Source organism: Alosa alosa, chromosome 1 (assembly GCF_017589495.1).
Source record: "Alosa alosa isolate M-15738 ecotype Scorff River chromosome 1, AALO_Geno_1.1, whole genome shotgun sequence".
Lineage (NCBI taxonomy): Eukaryota > Metazoa > Chordata > Actinopteri > Clupeiformes > Clupeidae > Alosa > Alosa alosa.
The window spans coordinates 1339331-1363666 of record NC_063189.1 but is presented as its reverse complement, the minus strand read 5'-3'; the positions used below and the strand labels follow the sequence as shown (position 1 = coordinate 1363666).

The following is a 24336-nucleotide window of genomic DNA, read 5'->3' as shown; positions in this document are numbered from 1 at the left end:
ACACACACAAGCATTCAAACACACACACACACACACACACACAAGCATTCAAACACACACACACACACGCACACACACACAAGCATTCAAACACACACACACACACACACACACAAGCATTCAAACACACACACATACGCACACACACACACAAGCATTCAAACACACACACACACACACACACACACACATATACTGTACACACACACACACACACACACACATATACTGCACACACACACACACATATACTGTACGCACGCACACACACACACACTCAAGCACACACACACATACGCATGCACATTGCACACACACACGCACTCAAACACACACACATGCGCATGCACACACACACATGCGCATGCACACACACACAGAAACAGGAGGCTGTGTGATGTCAGTGCGAGGTCACATGACAGACAAATTAAACAGAGGCCAGAATCAGTGTTCCAACTCTGCTGTAAACAAACATCGCTGTGACCATGGCAGTGTGTGTGTGTGTGTGTGTGTGTGTGTGGATCCTAAAAGGGTTGGATAAATGGGGTTAGACTTCACTTAAATTCAGAAGTTGGTTTAGATTAAAACTTAAGAATTAAGAGGGAAAACACACTCACCACACACGCACACACACAGACACACACACACTAAACACACACGCACACACACGGTCACACAAATCAGACACACTGAAGCAAAGAAATAAAAGTTAGCAGTTTGTCCTACTAATGAAGTATACACAGTAGGTTGAAGTGAGGCCTCCGTTCTCCGTGTGTGTGTCTGTGTGTATGTCTCCGTGTGTGTGTGTGCTTGAGTTTAATCAGTGTGGTTTACTCTGAAGCTCTGACTGTTCTGAATCCCATCTGATCCACTTACCCTGAAATGACCTGCTCACCTCCGCTAAGTGTGTGTGTGTGTGTGGGAGGGAGAGGTCCACAGGTAGAGAACTAGGAGTCAAAGAACAGTGAAAAACCAACAGCTCAACTCTCTCACCCTGAGATACACACACGGTCCTGTTTGGGTATAGAGAGAACAGTCATGTTTCTGTGTGTGTGAGCGTGTTGTGTTGTGGTGCTTCATGACAGACATTCCATTGACAAATAAGGGCTTTCCCTGAAAACGCCTCAATAAAAACACGCACAGCGCGTTGCCTGGCAACCACACTCAATGGGTCTCCCAGCAACCGAGGCCTCTGAGAGGGCAGCTGTGCCTGTGGACGACCATGACCAGAGAGAGAGAGAGGGAGAGAGGGAGAGAGAGAGAATAGAGGGAGAGAGAGAGAGGGAGGGAGAGAGAAGGATAGAGGGATGGAGAGAGAGAGACAGAGGGAGGGAGAGAGAAGGATAGTGGGATGAAGAAGACTGAAGAATGAACACATCGTCCAAATAACAGCTGGAGCAGATTAACACTGCTGCTAGTAGAGTTTACATACACACCCCACACACACACACACTCTCTCTCTCTCACACACACACACACTCTCTTTCTCTCTCTCTCTCTCCTCACACAATACACCCTCTTCTTTCTCTCTCACACACACACACACTTCTCTCTCTCTCTTCTCTTCTTCTCTCTCTCTCTCTCTCACACACACATTCTCTCTCTCACACACACACACACACACACACACACACACACACTATCTCTCTCTCTCTCCTCACATACTCACACACACACACACTCTCTTTCTCTCACACACACACATACACACACAGCTGAGGTCTGAGGAATGTGCATGTCTGAGACGAATTCCATCACCAGTCACTCAGGGGCTTCATTAACCAGGATGGCAGAGAGAGAGGGGAGGGGGAGAGAGAGAGAGAGAGAGATGGAGGGAGGGATATGGATGGAGGGAGAGATGGAGGGATTTGGATGGAGAGAGGGAGGGAGAAAGAAAGAGTGGTGTTTCCCAGCAGCACTTGGTTGTTTGTAGGACGAATAAATCTTGATGTTCTCTTGAAGTCTCTCTCTCTCACACACACACACTCACGCCATCCTGCCTCACCACAGCTGAGACATCGCTCCCTTTATGGTCAAAGGCCTGCCAACAGAGTGTGTATACGAGAGAGTGTGTGTGTGTGTGTGTGTGGAAACCATACAAGGGATCGCAGCAAAACTTTCCACACAGCCAGACACACACATACACACACACACAGCCAGACAATTACATGAGGAGAAGACCAGGGAAACAGAGAAGAGTAACAGAAAAAGAGAGGGAGAGAGGGAGAGAGGGAGAGAGGGAGAGAGGGAGAGGGGGAGAGGGGAGGGGGAGAGAGAGAGAGAGGGAGAGGAGGGGAGAGGGAGAGAGGAGGGAGAGAGGGAGAGAGGGAGGGAGGAGAGAGAGAGGGAGAGAGGGAGAGGGAGAGAGGGAGAGGGTGAAGGACAGAAAGAAAGAGGCAAATAGAGGCAGGAAAAGAAGGATGTTTAGCACAGGCAGGAAAAGAAGGATGTTTAGCACAGGCAGGAAAAGAAGGATGTTTAGCACAGGCAGGAAAAGAAGGATGTTTAGCACAGGCAGGAAAAGAAGGATGTTTAGCACAGGCAGGAAAAGAAGGATGTTTAGCACAGGCAGAAAAAGAAGGATGTTTAGCACAGGCAGGAAAAGAAAGGATGTTTTAGCACAGGCAGGAAAAAGAAGGATGTTTAGCACAGGCAGGAAAAGAAGGATGGAGGCAGGAAAAGAAGGATGTTAGCACAGGCAGGAAAAGAAGGATGTTTAGCACAGGCAGGAAAAGAAGGATGTTTAGCACAGGCAGGAAAAGAAGGATGTTTAGCACAGGCAGGAAAAGAAGGATGTTTAGCACAGGCAGGAAAAGAAGGATGTTTAGCACAGGCAGGAAAAGAAGGATGTTTAGCACAGGCAGGAAAATGATTCCCTTAATTGTGTGACGTTTAGTCAAAGGGCGTCTGTATGTGTGTGTGTGACACATGTTTTCTGCCTTGTTCCTCTACAGAAAAGTCTTGATTATCTGGTCACACGCATACACACACACTGCAGTTACACTCGTGAGTTGACACACACACACACACACACACACACACACTTCAGTTACACTCATGAGTTGACACACACACACACGTACACAACACACACACACTGCAGTTTCACTCGTGAGTTGACACACACACAGCTCCCCTGCAGTGTTTGTGATCCGCCGTCTGCTTGCAAAGCATGGCATGATGGGTAGAGATCTCCGTGGCAACATCATGCCACATGGTTTGGTAGCTAGAACACTTAACCATGCTGTATACCCATCCACCCAATCACACACACACACACACACACACTAGTTCCAAACCACTGACTTGTAGGTTACTGTGTAGCAATTCACTCAGAGCACACTGCAGGCCGGGGGGAGGGAAAAGGGTGTGTGTGTGTGTGTGTGCGCAGTAAAGCAAGTATCTTGTCGCGCGCACACTCCAAGCTCAACATACTTTCAATACAACCTTTACAATCTTCATGTGTGTGTGTGTGTGTGTGAGGGGCTGGTATCCTATAATGGTTGATCTTTTAGTTTAGTTAATCTCAGCCGAAACTCTCATTTGAATTTGAAATCTACGATGGGGATGCTTTTACGTGCTAATTTAGCTGCTAGTAAATTACTGTGGAGTGGGTAAGACTGTTTTTAGTGGCAGGCTAACACATACTGATGACTTGCGCTAGCCTAGCACCCACAAACTCTGCAACCAAAAGGACTGGAGGAAATGTGTTGCAAACGGTCTCCACTGATAAATATCACACTTGCTAACTTGGAAACCACACCTTTAAGTTCTTTGTGACTACAGTAAGTTGGTGCTAATTTAGCTGCTGATAAATTAAGTTCTTTGTGACTACAGTAAGCGGAGACTGGCGCATGTTCTCACTTGCGTGACTAGCAGCGTGTTTATGCAGGTTTATGCTTTCCCAGCGTGATGATCACTGCTGAACTCCAGTTCTGGTGATTCACTTGCCAATACACCATCCTGAGGCTAATACGCTATCTTGAGGCTAACACGGTATCCTGAGGCTAATACTCTATCCTGAGGCTAATACGCTATCCTGAGGCTAATACGCTATCTTGAGGCTAATATGCTATCCTAAAGGCTAATACGCCATCTTGAGGCTAATATGCCACCTTGAGGCTAACACGCTATCTTGAGGCTAATATGCTATCCTAAAGGCTAATACGCCATCCTAAAGGCTAATACGCCATCTTGAGGCTAATATGCTATCCTGAGGCTAATACGCCATCTTGAGGCTAATATGCCATCCTGAGGCTAATATGCTTTTAGCTGACCCACGGATGTTTGTGCTTAGTACCTTTCTCATGGTATTCAATTTGCAAGTACATTTTACATAGTTATTAAGATTTAGTTAGACTTTAGACTTTGCACTTTCCACCACACACTCCACCAGACATACACACTACCACACACTCCAGCACAAACACACACACACACTACCACTCACACTCCACCACACATACACACACACCACACACTCCGCCACACACACACTACCACACACACACACACACCACACACTCCGCCACACACACTCCACCACACACACACACACTCCACCACACATACACACACACTCCGCCACACACACTCCACCACACATACACACACGCCACATACCACCACACACTCCACCACACATTACCACACACACTCCAGCACACACACCACACACTCCCCACCAGCATGTATATTAGGCCCCATGGTGTCTATTTCTCATACACTTTCAGACGTATCTACAAACATCCCTCAATGGAGTTTACTTAATTTTGCTCACACACACACCTTGTCTCTTGATGGCGGCCTTGGCGTGCTGGATGGCCTCCCAGGGCGAGGGTATGTCCAGGAAGACTGCGTCGGCCACGCCCTCCACTCCGAAGCCCTGGCGACAGACGTCCTGGTTGCGCACGGTTACCAGGTGACCCACGCGGTGGCGGCTGAACTCCTCCCGCGCCTTCTGAGCGCGCTCAGTGTGGAACTCCACCGTGTGCAGGTGACCAGTCGGTGCGATGGTCCGCAGGATGGCATGAGAGAGCGACCCACTGCCCGTACCTGTCCACACACGCACGCACGCACATTATATATAGATTAAGGAAGAGACAGGGAGCCTAGCCAACACACAAACACACTCTTCCCCACATCCCCCCACACACCCATTTCACATATAGGAAACACACACATACACACACACACACACTCTCTCTCTCACACACACACACACCTCATGTTATATGCATTAACAAAGAGTAGTGCCCTGTAGGCAACAACAGGTACAGGGAGAAATTCTTCTTACAAATCCATACAACCCATGAAACTGCATGTGTGTGTGTGTGTATGTGTATGTGTGTATGTGTGAGTGATTGTGTGTGAGTGTGTGTGAATGTGAGTGTGTGTGTGATCATGGGGCTTCCAAACTTCTTTGTACTTCACCTTCACATGTCCCCATGGTAACAATGGGGTCAATGTTAGATACACAGGATGAGAGAGAGAGAGAGAGAGAGGGAGGGAGGGAGGGAGAGAGAGAGGAGAGGGAAGAGAATAAGAATGAGAGTGAGAGTGAGGGAGAAGAGGGAGGAGGGAGAGGGAGAGAAGGAAAGAGTGAGAGAGAATGAGAATGAGGAGTAGCAAGCAGTACATGGGAGATTTCCTGTGGAATTGCCAGACTCAGCACTGGAAGCTGAACATAACATTATATCCCACACACACACCACACACACACAAACACACAAACACACACACACGATATGTGCACATGTTTTTCCCAGAGCATCACAGCATAGAAGTCACTGAGGACACGGGGGGGGAGGGGCTCATTCAGCAGAGCTGAGGACTGCTCCTCTGACAGGGCCCATAAAGAGCAAGAGAAAAGAAGCTGTGTATGTGTGTGTATTTGCTAACGAGTTTCAAGCACTTACGTGACAGCGGACATGTAGAGGACTTTGGTAGCCAAGGGGCACAAGGTGTGTGTTTGTATGTGTGTATGTTTGTGTGTGTGTGTGTGTGCGCGTGAGTATGTTCGCGTGTGTATGTGTGTTCTAATATGCCTAAATGGACACACACACCACAGTTGAGGGCGCACATTTCGGAGTCCCTGACTGGAACCTCAGTGGGCAAAATTGTGGGCTCATTAAAAGTGTGTGTGTGTGTGTGTGTGTGTGTGTGTGTGTGTGTTAGGGCAGCTTGATTATGGCACAAATCATAATCATGATTCTTTTGTTCAACATTGAGATCACAATATTCACATGATTACTCAATGAATTCACACGGTGCTGTGGATAATACGTAGATAATAAAACAAGCACACGATTAATAAACGTTATTGCGTTTGTGTTATTGTGCGTTTTAGTTACATTGTTCACACGTTTTAATAAAACATTCCCACATTTAATAAAACATTTGTGCGTTTAAATTACGTCGTTCCCATGTTTAAATTACATCATTCTCGCATTTAATGTTGCTGCCTATGTGGTGCAAAATTAGAATATGTGAAGTCTTATTTTGTGTTTTCATTTCTGCCAATTCTGTGTCAGGCATTTTAATGAGTATTTGCATAATTGAGTGGATAATAATAATTTGCATAATTGAGTGGAGTAAGCTAACTAACTCATAGCATCCTAGTGACCTTTGCTGGTGCATACTGTCCAGTTAGCATGGCTGCAGGTTGAGTGGAGTAAGCTAACTAACTCATAGCATCCTAGTGACCTTTGCTGGTTGCTAGCTAACTAACTCATAGCATCCTAGTGACATTTGCTGGTTGCTAGCTAACTAACTCAAAGCATCCTGGTGACCTTTGCTGGTTGCTAGCCGGGCCGGCTTCTGAAATGTTTTGCTGGGGATTCTTTTCTTTGGGAGGAGCTGTGATGCGTCTGGCTCGCTCCATGCCTGAACTTTGTTTCTTTTTCTTGCTTTTCATCACCAAATTAAAGATTGGTTGTGGCGTCCATCATTTCCACAATACACAAGGCAGAGTGATCAGGGGAGAGATGACCTGTGTTACACTAGTTTTACGTGAACGATGTAAATTTAAACGTTTTGGGGAACGATGTGTATATATGTGTATATATATATATGTATATTTTTTTTTTTTTATTTTTTTATATATATATATATATATATATATATATATTTTTATTTATTTTTTTTTTTTTTCATTCTATTGAATTCTAAATATACTTCAGCTGAAAAATCCATGCAGAAGGCACAAGGCTACAACAGCGTACATCAAAGGGATCTAGAACTCAGAATGTAGCAAAATCATCGTTATATTCTGATTATGTTCATTTTATAATCGCTGATCATAATTGATGATTAATTAGATTAATGGCACAGCCCTAGAGAGTGTGTGTGTGTGTAGGGATGCAAAGGAGAGAAAAAACAGGAGAAGCTCAGGGTAACGCCTGTTCAGATGTTTTCAAGGTCGGTCACACACACACACACACACACAGTTGATATGTCTGATAGTGAACAGATGTTTGCACAGCTCATACACAAAGTCACTTTGGAGCCGGTCAACAGATTACATTGTACAGACAGAGAGAGAGAGGAGACAGACACACACACACACACACTTCTGCTAACACACTGCAGTTACAATTGACAAACAGACTGACAAACACACACATGAAACATCACTTCACACACACTTCTGCTGATACAAACAAACTACACACAGTGCAGTTACACTTGTGAGTTCAGATACACACACACGCACGCACGCACATCAAAAATCCTTAAACACACACACATATCAAAAATCCTTAAACACACCCACATATCAAAAATCCTTAAACACACACAGACACACACGCGCACACACAGATGTAAAAGTGTGCCGTCATGTTTTAGGCTCTTTCCATCTGCAGTGTGTGTTCTCTATAGGGTACAAGTAGCTGCACTAGTGCGTGCGTGTGTATGTATGTGTGTGTGTGTGTGTGTGTGTATGTATGTATGTATGTATGTATGTATGTGTAAGAGACTGCAGACAGCCATCTCATGCTCTGCATTATCCAAGTAGCGCAGCTGACACAGCACTTCTGGTCTTCGATCAGTAAATCTCACACACACACATGCACTCACTCACACACACACACACACACAGCATCTCTATTTGTTCAGCACAGCTTAACTACATGATGAAGAACTGCAGCAACAGCCTGCCCCACCCCACAGGGCTGCGCATGCTCCCACACACACACACACACACACACACACACACACACACACACACACACACGCACGCACGCACGCACGCACGCACAGCCCTGAAATGTCTCGTGACTGAGTGTATGTTTCTTTGGCATCCTCTTCTTTGTCTCAGCTCAGGCCTCTCAGCCTCTTGACCACTAGCGCAACCGCAACTTCTTCATCACCTACATCCACCTCTTCATCACCCACATCCTCCTCTTCCTCATACACATCCTCCTCATCACTCACATCCTCTTCTTCATCATCCTCCTCCTCTTCACACCCTCCTCTTCATCACTCACATCCTCCTCACCATCCTCTTCCTCACTAGGGATCGACCAATTATCGGCCGGGCCGATTATTAGGGCCGATATTTAGCATTTTTATAATAATTGGTATCGGTCATTTTTCCACCCGATAACCCGATATTGAAAATGGATAAAGAATGAATCAGCTACTTTGTCTGTAAAGCGTCTCTCACTCCCTGCATTTTACTCTCTGTGGTCAAGAGCATTGTCCTGCCCACTACACCGTCTGATTTGTTAGTTAGCACGAATGCAGCCAATCAGGATCGAAGACTGAACACAGACAAAGTTTAGGATTCTCACTGAGGCAGACTGTAGACTGGGCTTCAGCTGTATGGAGCTATTTTTCGAAGGTAAGGAAGGTACCTTACATTGCTGAAGTTGCAATGAATCACAATCATCTACACTGAAGTTACAAAATTCCCGAATTCCCGATTGATGCACGTTACTGATGTTGTTTACTAGTTAGCCTACAAACTCGGATGCTGCGTGTCGGGAGTTCTCTGCCTCCGCCTCGTTCGTTAATTGTGAATAACGGGACACCACGGCGGACATAGTACAGACAAGTCATAAATTATGTGATAGCGAACGTCAAAAAGTCTAATTGCTCCTTTTTGAAACAGACTGTCAGAAAAGACAACATGCAACCAGGGCCAGCCGTAGGCCTAATTTAATCAGACCTGAATCACGTCCTGAGCTTTAGGCTCTCAAAAGTGTAGCTTGTAGCCTACACATGGACACAAATTGCATACTTAAATAGCCTAAGAACTATTTTAAAACTGTTTTGTTAAACTATTCAACCGTAACACTTTGCCATCACGATGCACCTCTTCCTCTCCCTCTCTCGTTGCACTCACACACCACGATGGCAAAGCATCCTCTTTGTGACAGGTCCCTTAACAAGCACATAGCCCATTGTGTAGGCCTAGTCTATGAAAATAATTGCTATCACTTAGCTCTTGGATTAACATGATACACAGGATTTACACTTGCAAGTGATGCAAGTTGATAGACAATTGTGTATCAAAAGAAGAAAGAAAAGTTTGCATAATTAAATGCTTTTGAATTATTTTTTTGCAGCATATCGCCTTTACTACCTACCCCCCTTTTTGACAACTGACATATCGGTTTTACATATTGGTTATCGGCCTCCTGTTTTGGTAATAATTGATATCGGTATCGGCCCTGAAAAAAACATATCGGTCGATCCCTATTCCTCACCCACATCCTCCTCTTCCTCATCCTCCTCCTCATCTTGATCATCCACATACTCTTCAAAGTTAGCTCAGGACATAAAAGAGAAACTATGCAGTTTTGGCAATTTCTTCGTGGTTTTCTCGCTTTTTGCTCGCAGGTTTCTCTGCAGAGCTCCCCCTACAGCTTCGGAGTATATTTTACGACACTCCTCAAGCGGTCAGTCTGCCGTTTCCTGTTTCCCTGCTCCTCCAATAATGATTTACTCGCATTCTGCTTCTTTTCGCTGCCATGACGAATGTCTGAGAAACTCCACACCTGCCTTGTTCTAGCCGGTGCCTGGCGTGTGTGTGCGTAGTGCAGTAAGTTCTGTCTCTGAGGCTGTCGGCCCTACCTGAGTCACACACGCACACACACCACGATGGGCTGCTCTTACCCGACACACACACACACACCACGATGGGCTGCTCTTACCCGACTCACACACACACACCACGATGGGCTGCTCTTACCCGACACACACACACACCACGATGGGCTGCTCTTACCCGACACACACACACACACCACGATGGGCTGCTCTTACCCGACACACACACACACCACGATGGGCTGCTCTTACCCGACACACACACACACACCACGATGGGCTGCTCTTACCCGACACACACACACACACACACACCACGATGGGCTGCTCTTACCCGACACACACACACACACCACGATGGGCTGCTCTTACCCGACACACACACACACACCACGATGGGCTGCTCTTACCCGACACACACACACACACACACACACCACGATGGGCTGCTCTTACCCGACACACACACACACACCACGATGGGCTGCTCTTACCCGACACACACACACACACCACGATGGGCTGCTCTTACCCGACACACACACACACCACGATGGGCTGCTCTTACCCGACACACACACACACCACGATGGGCTGCTCTTACCCGACACACACACACACCACGATGGGCTGCTCTTACCCGACACACACACACACACACACACACACACACCACGATGGGCTGCTCTTACCCGACACACACACACACACACACACACACACCACGATGGGCTGCTCTTACCCGACACACACACACACCACGATGGGCTGCTCTTACCCGACACACACACACACACCACGATGGGCTGCTCTTACCCGACACACACACACACACACACCACGATGGGCTGCTCTTACCCGACACACACACACACACCACGATGGGCTGCTCTTACCCGACACACACACACACACCACGATGGGCTGCTCTTACCCGACACACACACACACACCACGATGGGCTGCTCTTACCCGACACACACACACACACCACGATGGGCTGCTCTTACCCGACACACACACACACACCACGATGGGCTGCTCTTACCCGACACACACACACACACCACGATGGGCTGCTCTTACCCGACACACACACACACACACCACGATGGGCTGCTCTTACCCGACACACACACACACACCACGATGGGCTGCTCTTACCCGACACACACACACACACACACCACGATGGGCTGCTCTTACCCGACACACACACACACACCACGATGGGCTGCTCTTACCCGACACACACACACACACCACGATGGGCTGCTCTTACCCGACACACACACACACACCACGATGGGCTGCTCTTACCCGACACACACACACACACCACGATGGGCTGCTCTTACCCGACACACACACACACACCACGATGGGCTGCTCTTACCCGACACACACACACACACCACGATGGGCTGCTCTTACCCGACACACACACACACACCACGATGGGCTGCTCTTACCCGACACACACACACACACCACGATGGGCTGCTCTTACCCGACACACACACACACACACACCACGATGGGCTGCTCTTACCCGACACACACACACACACACACACCACGATGGGCTGCTCTTACCCGACACACACACACACACCACGATGGGCTGCTCTTACCCGACACACACACACACACACACACACACACACACCACGATGGGCTGCTCTTACCCGACACACACACACACACCACGATGGGCTGCTCTTACCCGACACACACACACACACACCACGATGGGCTGCTCTTACCCGACACACACACACACACCACGATGGGCTGCTCTTACCCGACACACACACACACACCACGATGGGCTGCTCTTACCCGACACACACACACACACCACGATGGGCTGCTCTTACCCGACACACACACACACACCACGATGGGCTGCTCTTACCCGACACACACACACACACCACGATGGGCTGCTCTTACCCGACACACACACACACACCACGATGGGCTGCTCTTACCCGACACACACACACACACACCACGATGGGCTGCTCTTACCCGACACACACACACACACCACGATGGGCTGCTCTTACCCGACACACACACACACACCACGATGGGCTGCTCTTACCCGACACACACACACACACACACACACACACACCACGATGGGCTGCTCTTACCCGACACACACACACACACCACGATGGGCTGCTCTTACCCGACACACACACACACACCACGATGGGCTGCTCTTACCCGACACACACACACACACCACGATGGGCTGCTCTTACCCGACACACACACACACACCACGATGGGCTGCTCTTACCCGACACACACACACACACCACGATGGGCTGCTCTTACCCGACACACACACACACACCACGATGGGCTGCTCTTACCCGACACACACACACACACCACGATGGGCTGCTCTTACCCGACACACACACACACACCACGATGGGCTGCTCTTACCCGACACACACACACACACCACGATGGGCTGCTCTTACCCGACACACACACACACACCACGATGGGCTGCTCTTACCCGACACACACACACACACCACGATGGTTACTGGTTGAAGATGACTGTGGCTGGCTGCAACTGACTTGATGGACATAAGCCTCACGCCATTATTTTCAATTTATCAGAGACAACTAGGATATGAGGAACAGTTAAGTGCACTTTGTGTGTGAAACCGAAAGATCTCTATACCTCGCGAAATAGCACAATTAATGTAATGACACATCTAGAGCGGTGCCACGCTAATCTTTTTGATTCTTGATTCTCTTCATGTCAGCTTCGTGCTGTGAACTTCAATTAAAGAGAATGAAGCGATAGAAATGTAAAAAAAGATGGGGACTTGGACTTAGGTCGCAAAAACAGTGACTTTAGACTTGACTTGCGACTCCACTCAAAAGACTTCAAAGCATATTTGATATTTTGGGGCTTGTGTAGTAGGCTATTATTTTGGATCGCACAAAATCCCCGGGTGTCACGTGTGATGTGGTTTCAAAAGATGCACCAGGCTGCAATCTGTTGTTGTTTATTTTGATTTGAAGATAAAGTTCCATTCTAATGCGCCTGCTTACATTCAAATAGGCGATCTAAGTCGCAGTTACATTACATTGGAATCACTTGAGCTAGGAGCCCAGTTGACTGTGAGCAGCTTCTATCCTCAGCAAAATGGATAACCTGTAAGTTAAATAGGATAATTGTGACTAAAGATTATGAGATTTCCACTGTTATCTATGACATCTATCACTGATGTTACCAAGTCCAACTTTGTCTGAATTTATACCAACGGTAACGTTACCTCGAAGGCTGACAGGTCAATGTAAACTTACATTAAGTTAACGTAACGTTAAACTTTAACCTAATGTTACTCGTTATTCGTAGACCAACAATAAGGTACCTAACGCTAAGTTAATTCAACCAAAAACGAATAACTTTAATTTGATTTAACCTAGGGTTAACGTTCAATACATGTTAACGTTATGAACCATAACGTTAGCATGGAATGTTAACGTTACACCTGCCGACGTTATCGTGCTAACTATTTAAGTTCATGTAGATTTAAATTCAGCTTTATTATCTGCAGGTGACAAGGTTGGGAGTAACGTTAATGTTGCTGTAACGTGGTTATACGGCACCAAACGTTAACGTTAGAAAATCTATTATAGCGGTAATTTATGACTTATGGCTATCAGGAACGTGAACGTTAATGGCAACTTGAAATCACGACCATTATGTTAACGTTAATATAATGCCAAAGAAGTTATCACTCTAACGTTAGCCAGTGGGCACAATATGTGAACAAGCGAACTTTACATAGCGAACTTTTAACAGTTTCCCCGCTGAGTTGAAAAATCAGACAAACTGTTACATGAACGAAACCCATGTCCAAATTGTGTTTTCCCCCCCTTCTATTATTATTTATTAATTTATAGTAATTTGACTTTACACACCTTTAAGTTTGATGTTTGCTACCAGCCAGAATGATGGCCACCAGTCCAGGTGGCTTGTTGAGTTTTTGAGAGTAAAATGCCAATAAACTTAAACGGATATCTACAAACTAACGAGTCATACAGCAAAACACAATAGAAATAGGTAAATAATTGTAAGATTTGTTTGATTAGATAATGCAGGGTCAATGTAAAGAAAACACTGCACTATCTAGGAAGAAACGTGTGTAGCCTGTCTTGCATGGTGGACGCAGTGTGATGACGTCAACTGAAAGTTTAAAGGCACAGAGCGATGCAAAGCTGTCAAAGAAAACTACCGAGTGTTTACTGCGTAATTTTAACTTGTCAAAGGTTTCCTCTGACCCATGAAAACGGGTGATTCTAAAACGCGTACATCTCAAATAAAACATGATCTATTGTTTACACCTTTGACACCACGTTTACTTTACTTAAGCAAATCCGGACAATGCAGGTGGCTGTTAACAGTTTTTTCCCATTATAACAGAAAGTAATCCGAGTATTGCTAAATGTAAGCTAAATGAAACCGCACAGCTCGTCCAGCGCTCCATGACTTCCAATAGAATGAATGGGACGCGAATAGTAGCCAATAGGCGTCGCTGTTGAAAGTGTATAAAAAGCCAGACCCCGCGTAGAATCCTACCGGAGAGCCGAGTAGCGTTGGAAGAGCACTCCCCAGCCGGAACCATAGGGATCTTCGTCTCTGCTCCATCGTCTAGTAGTAGTAGCAACCCGCAGGTAGGATGGCCTCTCTCCGCACCTTAAACCCGTCTACTCATCCCTCGTGCTTGCTTTGTGTTTTAGATTTGGACATCATTTCAATTTGTCCAAGACGCGATCAAAGACTTGGGTTTCGGGTTCCATGGGCTGTACCCAAGTATTCGTTTTATTTTATCTCGTAATATTTTGTTAAAGAGGAAACATTGTGAGGATGTGGTATTTTAATTGCGTTACAGCCGTCCGTTAATGGTGAAGTCTCTTTTACACCATGTCGAGTTACGACACTCATCTGTGTAATTCCATACAGACTCCTGATAGACTGGCTTCCTCCTCTCCTTGGCCAAAAACGTGTATTTCATGTAGGGAGGAAAATGCATTGGATTGCCTTGGCCTCTGTTGTCTTAGACTAAACAGACTGGACGCTCGGCACTAAATTGGCCAACATGTTTCTAGACCTTGGAATGGCAGGTATCTGGATTTTCCGTTGTTGTCTGTTAGTGGTACTGCACTGGAGCCTGCATTGGATCAGAGTTTGTAAATAATTGCGATCCCTGGCGCGAGAGCGCATTCCAGCGCTCTGTCTCCGCCTTCTAGAGGGCTCTGTGGAGTTGCCATAGCGGCCGGTCTGTCAGTCCTCTCCTGTAATCTGCGCTGGACGTGTTTCTTCATTTAGGCCGCCCGTTTCAAACCCAAGCCTTTGACCGCATCAAGTCTGCGCTAAACCCGCTAAACACACCTGCTCTGCCCCCCACCCCACCTCAGGGGACCGCCGCAGCCATGCCTTTCTCCAGCACCCACAACGCCATGAAGATGAAATACCCGTCGGCCGCCGAGTTCCCAGACCTCAGCAAGCACAACAATCATATGGCCAAAATACTCACGCCTGCCATATATGAGCGCCTGCGCGGCAAGCAGACCCCGAGCGGCTTCACATTGGACGACGTCATCCAGACCGGGGTGGATAACCCAGGTAATGCGTCTGCCAGGAGCTCGCGACCATCTGCGCGCTTATCTTAACCTATGACTAGAGAGCATCCCGGGCGCACGTTCCGACGGAGGGTCACGCGCTCTTATCTGCGGCATTTAACCTTCACTCTCGTTCCCGAGCAGTGACCTTGCCAAGGATATCTCAGGGGAGCGCGCAGTGTTTTTCCAAAACCCGCTCGTAGTTAACCTTGCTTGATCTATCTTGATCTATCTATCTATCTATCCACACACACTCTTGATCCCGTGAGGGAAATTTGGTCTCTGCATTTATCACAATCCGTGAATTAGTGAAACACATTCAGCACACAGTGAACACACAGTGAGGTGAAGTACACACTAATCCCGGCGCAGTGAGCTGCCTGCTACAACAGCGGCGCTCGGGGAGCAGTGAGGGGTTAGGTGCCTTGCTCAAGGCCACTTCAGCCATGCCTACTGGTCAGGGTTCGAACCGGCAACCCTCCGGTTACAAGTCCGAAGTGCTAACCAGTAGGCCAAGGCTGCCCCTAGTGGGCTTTCGGATAGAAGAGGTTATTACCCCGCACGTGGACTATTATGGCAGTTTGCCAGTTGTCCTGTCAGCCCCGTGGCAAACCCGCTACTTAGCAGCCCCGCGGCAAACCCGCTACTTAGCAGCCTGAAGCGCGCAGATGGCCTCCTCACCCTGTCAGTGTGTGTGTGTGTGTGTGTGTGTGTGTGTGGAGTAGCAGTGTGAAAATGGCCACCCTGACAGTGAAGCAGCTTCCGGCTAAGGATGAGTATCCCGACCTCAGCCAGCACCACAACCACATGGCGAAGGTGCTGACGCCGGAGATGTACAAAGCTCTACGCGAGCGCTCCACGCCCAACGGCGTCACCATAGATCAGGTCATCCAGACTGGCGTGGACAACCCTGGTAACCCATAGTACAGCACAGCTTAGGCAGCTGCAGAGAGAGAGAGAGAGAGTGTGTGTGTGTGTGTGTGATGCACGAGGCTGCCCGTTGACCTGTCCCCCTGACCGCAGGTCACCCGTTCATCATGACGGTGGGCTGTGTGGCGGGAGACGAGGAGACCTACGAGGTGTTCAAGGAGCTGCTGGATCCGGTCATCGAGGACCGCCACGGCGGCTACAAGCCCACCGACAAACACAAGACCGACCTCAACCCAGCCAACCTCAAGGTAGCGCACACGCACACGCGCACACACAGACACAAGACCGACCTCAACCCAGCTAACCTCAAGGTAGCGCACGCGCACACACATGCACACGCATACGCACACACGATCACACACACAAGACCGACCTCAACCCAGCCAACCTCAAGTTAGTGCACACACACACACAGGCATGCACAGAGCCGCTGTACCCTGGGATGGGATTGGGGCTTCACCCAGCCACATAATCTGGGTGCACACACACACACACAGGCATGCACAGCATGTGTGTGCAGCATTTGTGATGCTGGAAGGTCTACTGTGAATGATCTTAAAAAACATCTCTCTGAATGATCTTAAAACATCTCTCTCCTCTCTCCCTCCATCTCTCCTCTCTCCCTCCACCTCTCCTCTCTCCATCTCTGTGGTCAGGGAGGGGATGATTTGGACCCAAACTACGTGCTGAGCTCTCGCGTCAGGACTGGCCGCAGCATCCGAGGATTCTGCCTCCCTCCTCACTGCAGCCGCGGGGAACGCAGGGCCGTCGAGACGCTCTCTGTCGAGGGTGGGTGGGTGTGTGTGTGTGTGGAGGACGTGATGTTCTCTTCTTAATCCCTGTGGTGACAGCACCCTCTGGTGGTGAAGCTGTGTTACTGCGTGGTAGACTGACACACTTTGGGTATGCTGGTGAATTCAATCTGCCTCTCTAAATTGATGACCTCCCTCAAACAGACATACATGTATCACAAACGGCGGTGTTGAAATTGGATTGCAGAGCTTGACAAGTATAAGAATGATGAACACCATGGACGTGTTTTAGTGCAGTGACCGATTAGCGTCTTCATTAAACTCCAGTGCTGTGGTGCAGATGGGACACATGCCATGCGTGAGCCCTGTACCAGCACACCCCTGCTGTGTACGACGATGACGCTGATGATGATGATGATGGTGATGGCTATTGTGATGATGATGATGATGACCCACAGCTCTGACTGCCCTTGAGGGCGATCTGAAGATGTTGATGTTAATGATGATTGTGATGATGATGATGGTGATGGCTATTGTGATGATGGTGATGGCTATTGTGATGATGATGATGACCCACAGCTCTGACTGCCCTTGAGGGCGATCTGAAGATGTTGATGTTAATGATGATTGTGATGATGATGATGGTGATGGCTATTGTGATGATGATTATAATGACGATGGTGTTGGCTATTGTGGTGATGATGACCCACAGCTCTGGCTGCCCTTGAGGGCGATCTGAAGGGCAAGTACTACGCTCTGAAGAACATGACTGACGCAGAGCAGCAGCAGCTCATCGATGACCACTTCCTGTTTGACAAGCCCGTGTCCCCACTGCTCCTGGCCGCAGGAATGGCCCGCGACTGGCCCGACGGCAGGGGCATCTGGTAAGCGCCACACACACACACACACACACACACACACACTCACGTGCGCATACACACACATACACACACTCACATATGGACGCAGGCACACACACGTACACACATACACACACACACACACACACTCACGTGCACACACACACACACGTACTCACTAGAAGTGGAGCCAGGGGAGCAGGATCTTGATGTGTGCAGCAGGAGGCTAATCTGCGTGTGTGTGTGTGTGTGCGTAGGCACAATGACAACAAGACCTTCCTGGTGTGGGTGAATGAGGAGGACCACCTGCGCGTCATCTCCATGCAGAAGGGAGGAAACATGAAGGAAGTATTCAACCGCTTCTGCACCGGCCTCACCAAGGTACACACACACACGCACACACCCATGCTCACACACACACTTGAATTTCCCCATGGGGATCAATAAAGTATCTACTATCTATTACACATGCTCACACACAAATGCTCACACACACACACACATGTCTGTCTGTCTCTTATCTATCTATCTATCTATCCATCACACGCATGCTTACAGTCCCGGGCTTCTGCACAGGCCTCACCAAGGTGTACACACACACACACACACACACACACACACACACAATGTAAATGACCCTGACAGAAGTGAGTGTGTGTCCTGTGTGCAGATCGAGTCTCTGTTCAAGAACAAGAACCACCCGTTCATGTGGAACGAGCACCTGGGCTACGTGCTGACCTGCCCGTCCAACCTGGGCACTGGCTTGCGCGCCGGTGTCCACGTCAAGCTGCCACACCTCAGCAAGAACGCCAAATTTGAGGACATCCTCAAGAAGCTGCGGCTGCAGAAGCGCGGAACAGGTACACACACACACACATGCTCGCACACACACACGCTCGCTCACACGCTCGCTCGCTCACACACACACGCTCGCTCACACACACGCGCTCACACACACACACACACACACACACATGCGCACGCTCACACACACACACTCCTACACACCCACTCACTCACACGCACGCACACACTCACACACATTGTATCCATGCTCCAGAGGGGGCAGCAGACCCAGACGTGTGTGTGTTTACATTCTAATGATTTGATCACTCTCACTTTCCGTGTGTGTGTGTGTGTGTGTGTGTGTGTGTGTCAGGTGGCGTGGACACGGCGGCAGTGGGCGGCACTTTTGACATCTCCAACGCGGACCGGCTGGGCTTCTCTGAGGTGGAGCTGGTGCAGATGGTGGTGGATGGGGTCAAGCTGCTGGTGGACATGGAGAAGAGGCTGGAGAAGGGAGGCTCCATCGACGACCTCATGCCCGCGCAGAAGTGAACACACACACACACACACACACACACACACACACACATATACACAAGGCTCATTAAGCTGTTGGTACTGTAGTTTCTGAAGGAATGAAGTTGGATTTGAACATGTGAGAATAAAGTATTGGCCCACCTATCTCTGTAAATGTGTTCTGTGTCTGTGTGTGAGAGTGTGTTTGTGAGAGTGTGTATGTGTCTGTGTGAGCGTGCATGTGGGTTTGTGTATCACTTTGGCTTCACAGCTGTGAGGTCATCCAGACTGGTAACGGTAACAAGACCGCATGTCCAGTAGTTTCATATCAGACGTTCAGAAAGTCTGACCGGCTCCGGCACAGTGTGTGTGTGTGTGTGTGTGTGTGTGTGTGTGTCCATTTCAACAGCTTGCATTGTAGCTTGGTGCACTGCAGATTACACCAGGGGCTTAGATATCAGGTGTCCATGGTGTTGCTGGTGCGTCAGCAGGTTGGATTGTAGCCTGGTGCAGGTGTTCGAGGGGGGGCAAACTCCTCGCAGCAGGTCACCTATCAGCAGCAGGTCACCCATCAGTCACTGAACCTGAACCTGTGCAGCCGTGGCCTACTGGTTAGCGCTTTGGAATTGTAACCGGAGGGTTACCGGTTCGAACCCCGACCAGTAGGCACGGCTGAAGTGCCCTTGAGCAAGACACCTAACCCCTCGCTGCCCCCGGCCCACTGTTGTTGCGGGCAGCTCACTCTTGCCCGGGATTAGTGTGTGCTTCACCTCACTGTGTGTTCACTGTGTGCTGAGTGTGTTTCACTAATTCAATGGATTGGGATAAATGCAGAGACCAAATTTCCCTCATGGGATCAAAAGAGTAAATCTACTCCTACTTCTAGGGATCAAAAGAGTATTTCTACTTCTACTTATAGGGACAGAGCAGCAGCAGCAGGAAAAGCCGGTGCTGGTTGTGAGGTGGCGGCTCTGACGTCGTCGGCTTTGTGTTGGAGAGCAAAAGGAGGGCCACATGTACATGTCATGAACTGGACATGAGCTGGACGCCAAGACAGAGAGGGTTAACCTGTGCCACTGCTCACCTGTCCCCCCCTCACCTGGCCAAGACAGAGAGGGTTAAAGCGGAGCTAGTGATCAAGGGTCTTTGGCCAAGATCAGAACAGTTTCTCCCCGAAGAGCAGTGGCCAGGTGGGTTTCAGTTCATATATGGATTGTCGGTCAAATCTATATTCACAAATGAATCTGTCATCCGTGGAAATGACCCAGAGGGTTTTCTCCATCCACATATACACAAGGCTCATTGCTGGTACTGTAGTTTCTGGGCTGAACAGCTGGATTTGAACATGGAGAATAAAGTATTGGCCCACCCATCTCTGCAAGTTCTGTGTCTGTGTGTGAGAGTGTGTCGCAGAGAGCGTGTATGTGTCTGTGTGGAGCTGGCATGTGGGTTTGTGTATCACTTTGGCTTCACAGCTGTGAGGTCATCCAGACTGGTAACGTAACAAGACCGCATGTCCAGTAGTTTCATATCAGACGCTCAGAAAGTCTGACCGCCCGCACAGTGTGTGTGTGTGTGTGTGTGTGTGTGTGTGTGTGTCCATTTCAACAGCTTGCATTGTAGCTTGGTGCACTGCAGATTACACCAGGGGCTTAGATATCAGGTGTCCATGGTGTTGCTGAAAAGGCCAGCAGGTTGGATTGTAGCCTGGTGCAGGTGTTCGAGGGGGCAAACTCCCAGCAGGTCACCTATCAGCAGCAGGTCACCCATCAGTCACTGAACCTGAACCTGTGCAGCCGTGGCCTACTGGTTAGCGCTTTGGAATTGTAACGGAGGGTTGCAGTTCGAACCCGACCAGTAGGCACGGCTGAAGTGCCCTTGAGCAAGACACCTAACCCCTCGCTCCCCCGAAAGCCATCACTGTTGTTAAGTGGCAGCTCATCATGCCGGGATTAGTGTGTGCTTCACCTCACTGTGTGTTCACTGTGTGCTGAGTGTGTTTCACTAATTCACGGATTGGGATAAATGCAGAGACCAAATTTCCCTCATGGGATCAAAAGAGTAAATCTACTCCTACTTCTAGGGATCAAAAGAGTATTTCTACTTCTACTTATAGGGACAGAGCAGCAGCAGCAGGAAAAGCCGGTGCTGGTTGTGAGGTGGCGGCTCTGACGTCGTCGGCTTTGTGTTGGAGAGCAAAAGGAGGCGTCACATGTACATGTGCGAACTGGACATGAGCTGGACGGGCCAAGACAGAGAGGGTTAACCTGTGCCACTGCTCACCTGTGCCCCCCTCACCTGGCCAAGACAGAGAGGGTTAAAGCGGAGCTAGTGATCAAGGGTCTTTGGCCAAGATCAGAACAGTTTCTCCCCGAAGAGCAGTGGCCAGGTGGGTTTCAGTTCATATATGGATTGTCGGTCAAATCTATATTCACAAATGAATCTGTCATCCGTAAAATGACCCAGAGGGTTTTCTCCATCGCGACACTCCTCTAGTCACTTCCTCAACTTTAAGAACTTAAACTCAGCCATATTTACTCAAAATGTAAGAACTTAAACTTAAACTTAAAGCTATATTTACCTCGAGGTTGCAGTTCAGGAGCTCATGCGAGGAAGAAGCAACACAGAAACCTGAAGACTTTTCATCATTTCACTCTGAGAGGACTTTAGAGAGGACCTTCGAGAGGACTTACTGAAGTTTAAGGGACAATTAGGGGAATTTCACTTCAGGGGTTTTCTGCAGCCGAGCACAGATCCCTGAGTAGAGCTGGCACATGAGCAGAGCCAGCATCCTTTCCAGGCAACGCCCTCACCTGTGCCCTCTCTCACCTGTGCCCCTGCTCACCTCAGCATGTGTGCATGCAGGTGGAATCTGACTGATGTAGTGCATATGTGTGCAACTGTGTGTGTGTGTGTGTGTGTGCGCTTACATATTTCAGAAGGATGGATCTCGTTAATAGTGGGGTGTGGGTGTGTGTGTACATTTCAGAAGGTTGGATCTCGTTAATAGTGGTTTTAATTGTACTGTATCTATGGTGACTTGTACTGTGTGTGTGTGCGTGTGCGTATGTATTACAGCAGGTCAGATCTGGTTAATAGAGGTTTTTAATTGTATTGTATCCACGGTGACTGTTATGCTGTGTGTAGCCTTTCCTTTATATGAGAGGCAGCCTGTAGGAGAGCCGGGCCTGAGGCCACGCCCCTCTGACCTGAGGCCACGCCCCTCTGCAGAGCTAAGACATGATTTGCACTGAAAGGCCAACTTCAACATTGGGATAAGAGAGAAACAAACAAGGACAATGAAATAAATAATAAAACCTTTAGATTCTCTTAATCAGTAACATTCAACATGACACTGACCCCTACAGGAGCCAGGGTGTAACTGCAGACCCAAGCTGGCCAGGGCCAGGAAGAGAAGACACTGTGGATATAGATTTGGTGATGACCAGTGGAACAGAACACCAAGAGCAGAAAGAGCAACGAGTCCGTCACATAGCCCAGCCCCCCACAGACTACAGCCCACGCACGCACCACGCGCACACACACACACACACACACACACACACACACTGACAGACAGTTCTGCTGTGGGCAGGTGAAGCTCCAGGTGCTTCCAGGGTGGGGTCAGATGCACATGTCTGCTGGGTAGCGTAGTTCATGGGACCATGTCTGCTAAGCCAGTCCTGAGGGATGCTGGGTAGCGTAGTTCATGGGACCATGTCTGCTAAGCCAGTCCTGAGGGATGCTGGGTAGCGTAGTTCATGGGACCATGTCTGCTAAGCCGGTCCTGAGGGATGCTGGGTAGCGTAGTTCATAGGACCATGTCTGCTAAGCCGGTCCTGAGGGATGCTGGGTAGCGTAGTTCTTGGCACCTGGTGTCCACGTCCCCCGGCAGCACATCACAACGCTCATCATAGTGACATCACAATAGGCAACACTTTTAAGAAATTATTGCTTGAAGCTCATCTATATATTACATTCTAACATATGGTGCGTGTGTGTGTGTGTGTGTGTGTCACGTCTCTTGATTGTGTAGCAGGTGGGTACAGCATGGATGAAGATGTATGTGTGAACGTAGTTTTGTAGATGTAATGCAAATATGTAATGTGTGTGTGTGTGTGTGTGTGTGTGTGTGTGTGTCAGGTGCAGGTTGTGGTTGGTGTGTCATGGGTGTGCATGTTGGGAGTTGGGTGGTGTGTATTGGTCTGAGTGGGAGGTGTGTGTGTGTAAGAAAGTAAGTGGTAGATCTTTGTGTTCATGTGTGAAAAATATTTGTGTGTGTGTGTGTTTAAGTGGAAGTGTTGTTTCTGTGTGTGTGTGTGTGTGTGTGTGTCTCAGAGTTTCAGCTCCCTGGACACCTTGGAGGCGATGTTCTTAAAGGCGATGGAGGTGCCCGATATCCGCTTGAATCGCACGCCGTTAAGCGAGAGGCGGGGCAGCTTGCACACCTCCATCTCCCATTGGACGAAGGTGTCGGCGTGGGCGTCGCCATGGTCACAGAGCAGCAGGAAGCTGTCGCGCTGCTCGTAACGGGTAGCGGGTTACGCCCAGCACGCCATGGATCTCGGCCCAAGATGGTCACTGCTCCAGGCTGCTGGTGGTGCTCATACTCCAGGTGAAGCGCAGAGAGCGCAGGTTCTCTTCCCCCGCCTCGACACCCCGACTTCACACTCCCCCACCGCCTTTCCCTTCATCCTCCGGGCTGATCCCCTGTAGATACAGTGGGCTAATTGAGAGGGAGGGAGAGAGAGGGAGGGAGGGAGAGAGGG

The 24336-nt window shown here is 48.8% G+C and overlaps 2 protein-coding genes across 6 annotated transcripts in view; one reads left to right on the top strand and one right to left on the bottom strand.

Moving 5' to 3' along the window:
• The window catches only part of trmt61a (tRNA methyltransferase 61A), a gene marked incomplete at its 5' end in the record, with an annotated part of 5816 nt that extends 736 nt beyond the window's left edge, over positions 1-5080 (bottom strand). The window contains one exon of the mRNA XM_048250344.1: positions 4789-5080. Within this exon, the coding sequence (XP_048106301.1) occupies positions 4789-5080 (292 nt within the window). The remainder of the gene's footprint in view (positions 1-4788) is intronic.
• An 8061-nt stretch (positions 5081-13141) lies between these two features.
• On the top strand, positions 13142-19732 carry ckba (creatine kinase, brain a). 5 transcript variants are annotated; one of them, XM_048252522.1, is made up of 8 exons: positions 13142-13251; positions 16449-16636; positions 16747-16964; positions 17310-17442; positions 18118-18289; positions 18523-18646; positions 18936-19125; positions 19425-19732. In XM_048252522.1, the coding sequence occupies exons 1-8, from the start codon at positions 13241-13243 to the stop codon at positions 19601-19603; spliced, it is 1215 nt and encodes a 404-aa protein (XP_048108479.1). In that variant the 5' UTR covers positions 13142-13240; the 3' UTR covers positions 19604-19732. The 5 variants fall into 5 exon arrangements, with proteins under 5 accessions (XP_048108479.1, XP_048108501.1, XP_048108493.1 ...); XM_048252544.1 differs by having other exon boundaries at positions 13143-13251; positions 16747-16901; XM_048252536.1 differs by lacking the exon at positions 16449-16636 and adding an exon at positions 15520-15727 and having other exon boundaries at positions 13155-13251.
• The last annotated feature ends 4604 nt before the right edge of the window (positions 19733-24336 follow it).

Excerpts from the sequence above, each read along its gene's own strand:
- ckba (XM_048252522.1), top strand. Across the intron at positions 16,965-17,309 it reads TCAACCCAGCTAACCTCAAG|GGAGGGGATGATTTGGACCC; the intron begins GTAGCGCACGCG and ends CTCTGTGGTCAG. Across the intron at positions 18,647-18,935 it reads TCTGCACCGGCCTCACCAAG|ATCGAGTCTCTGTTCAAGAA; the intron begins GTACACACACAC and ends TCCTGTGTGCAG.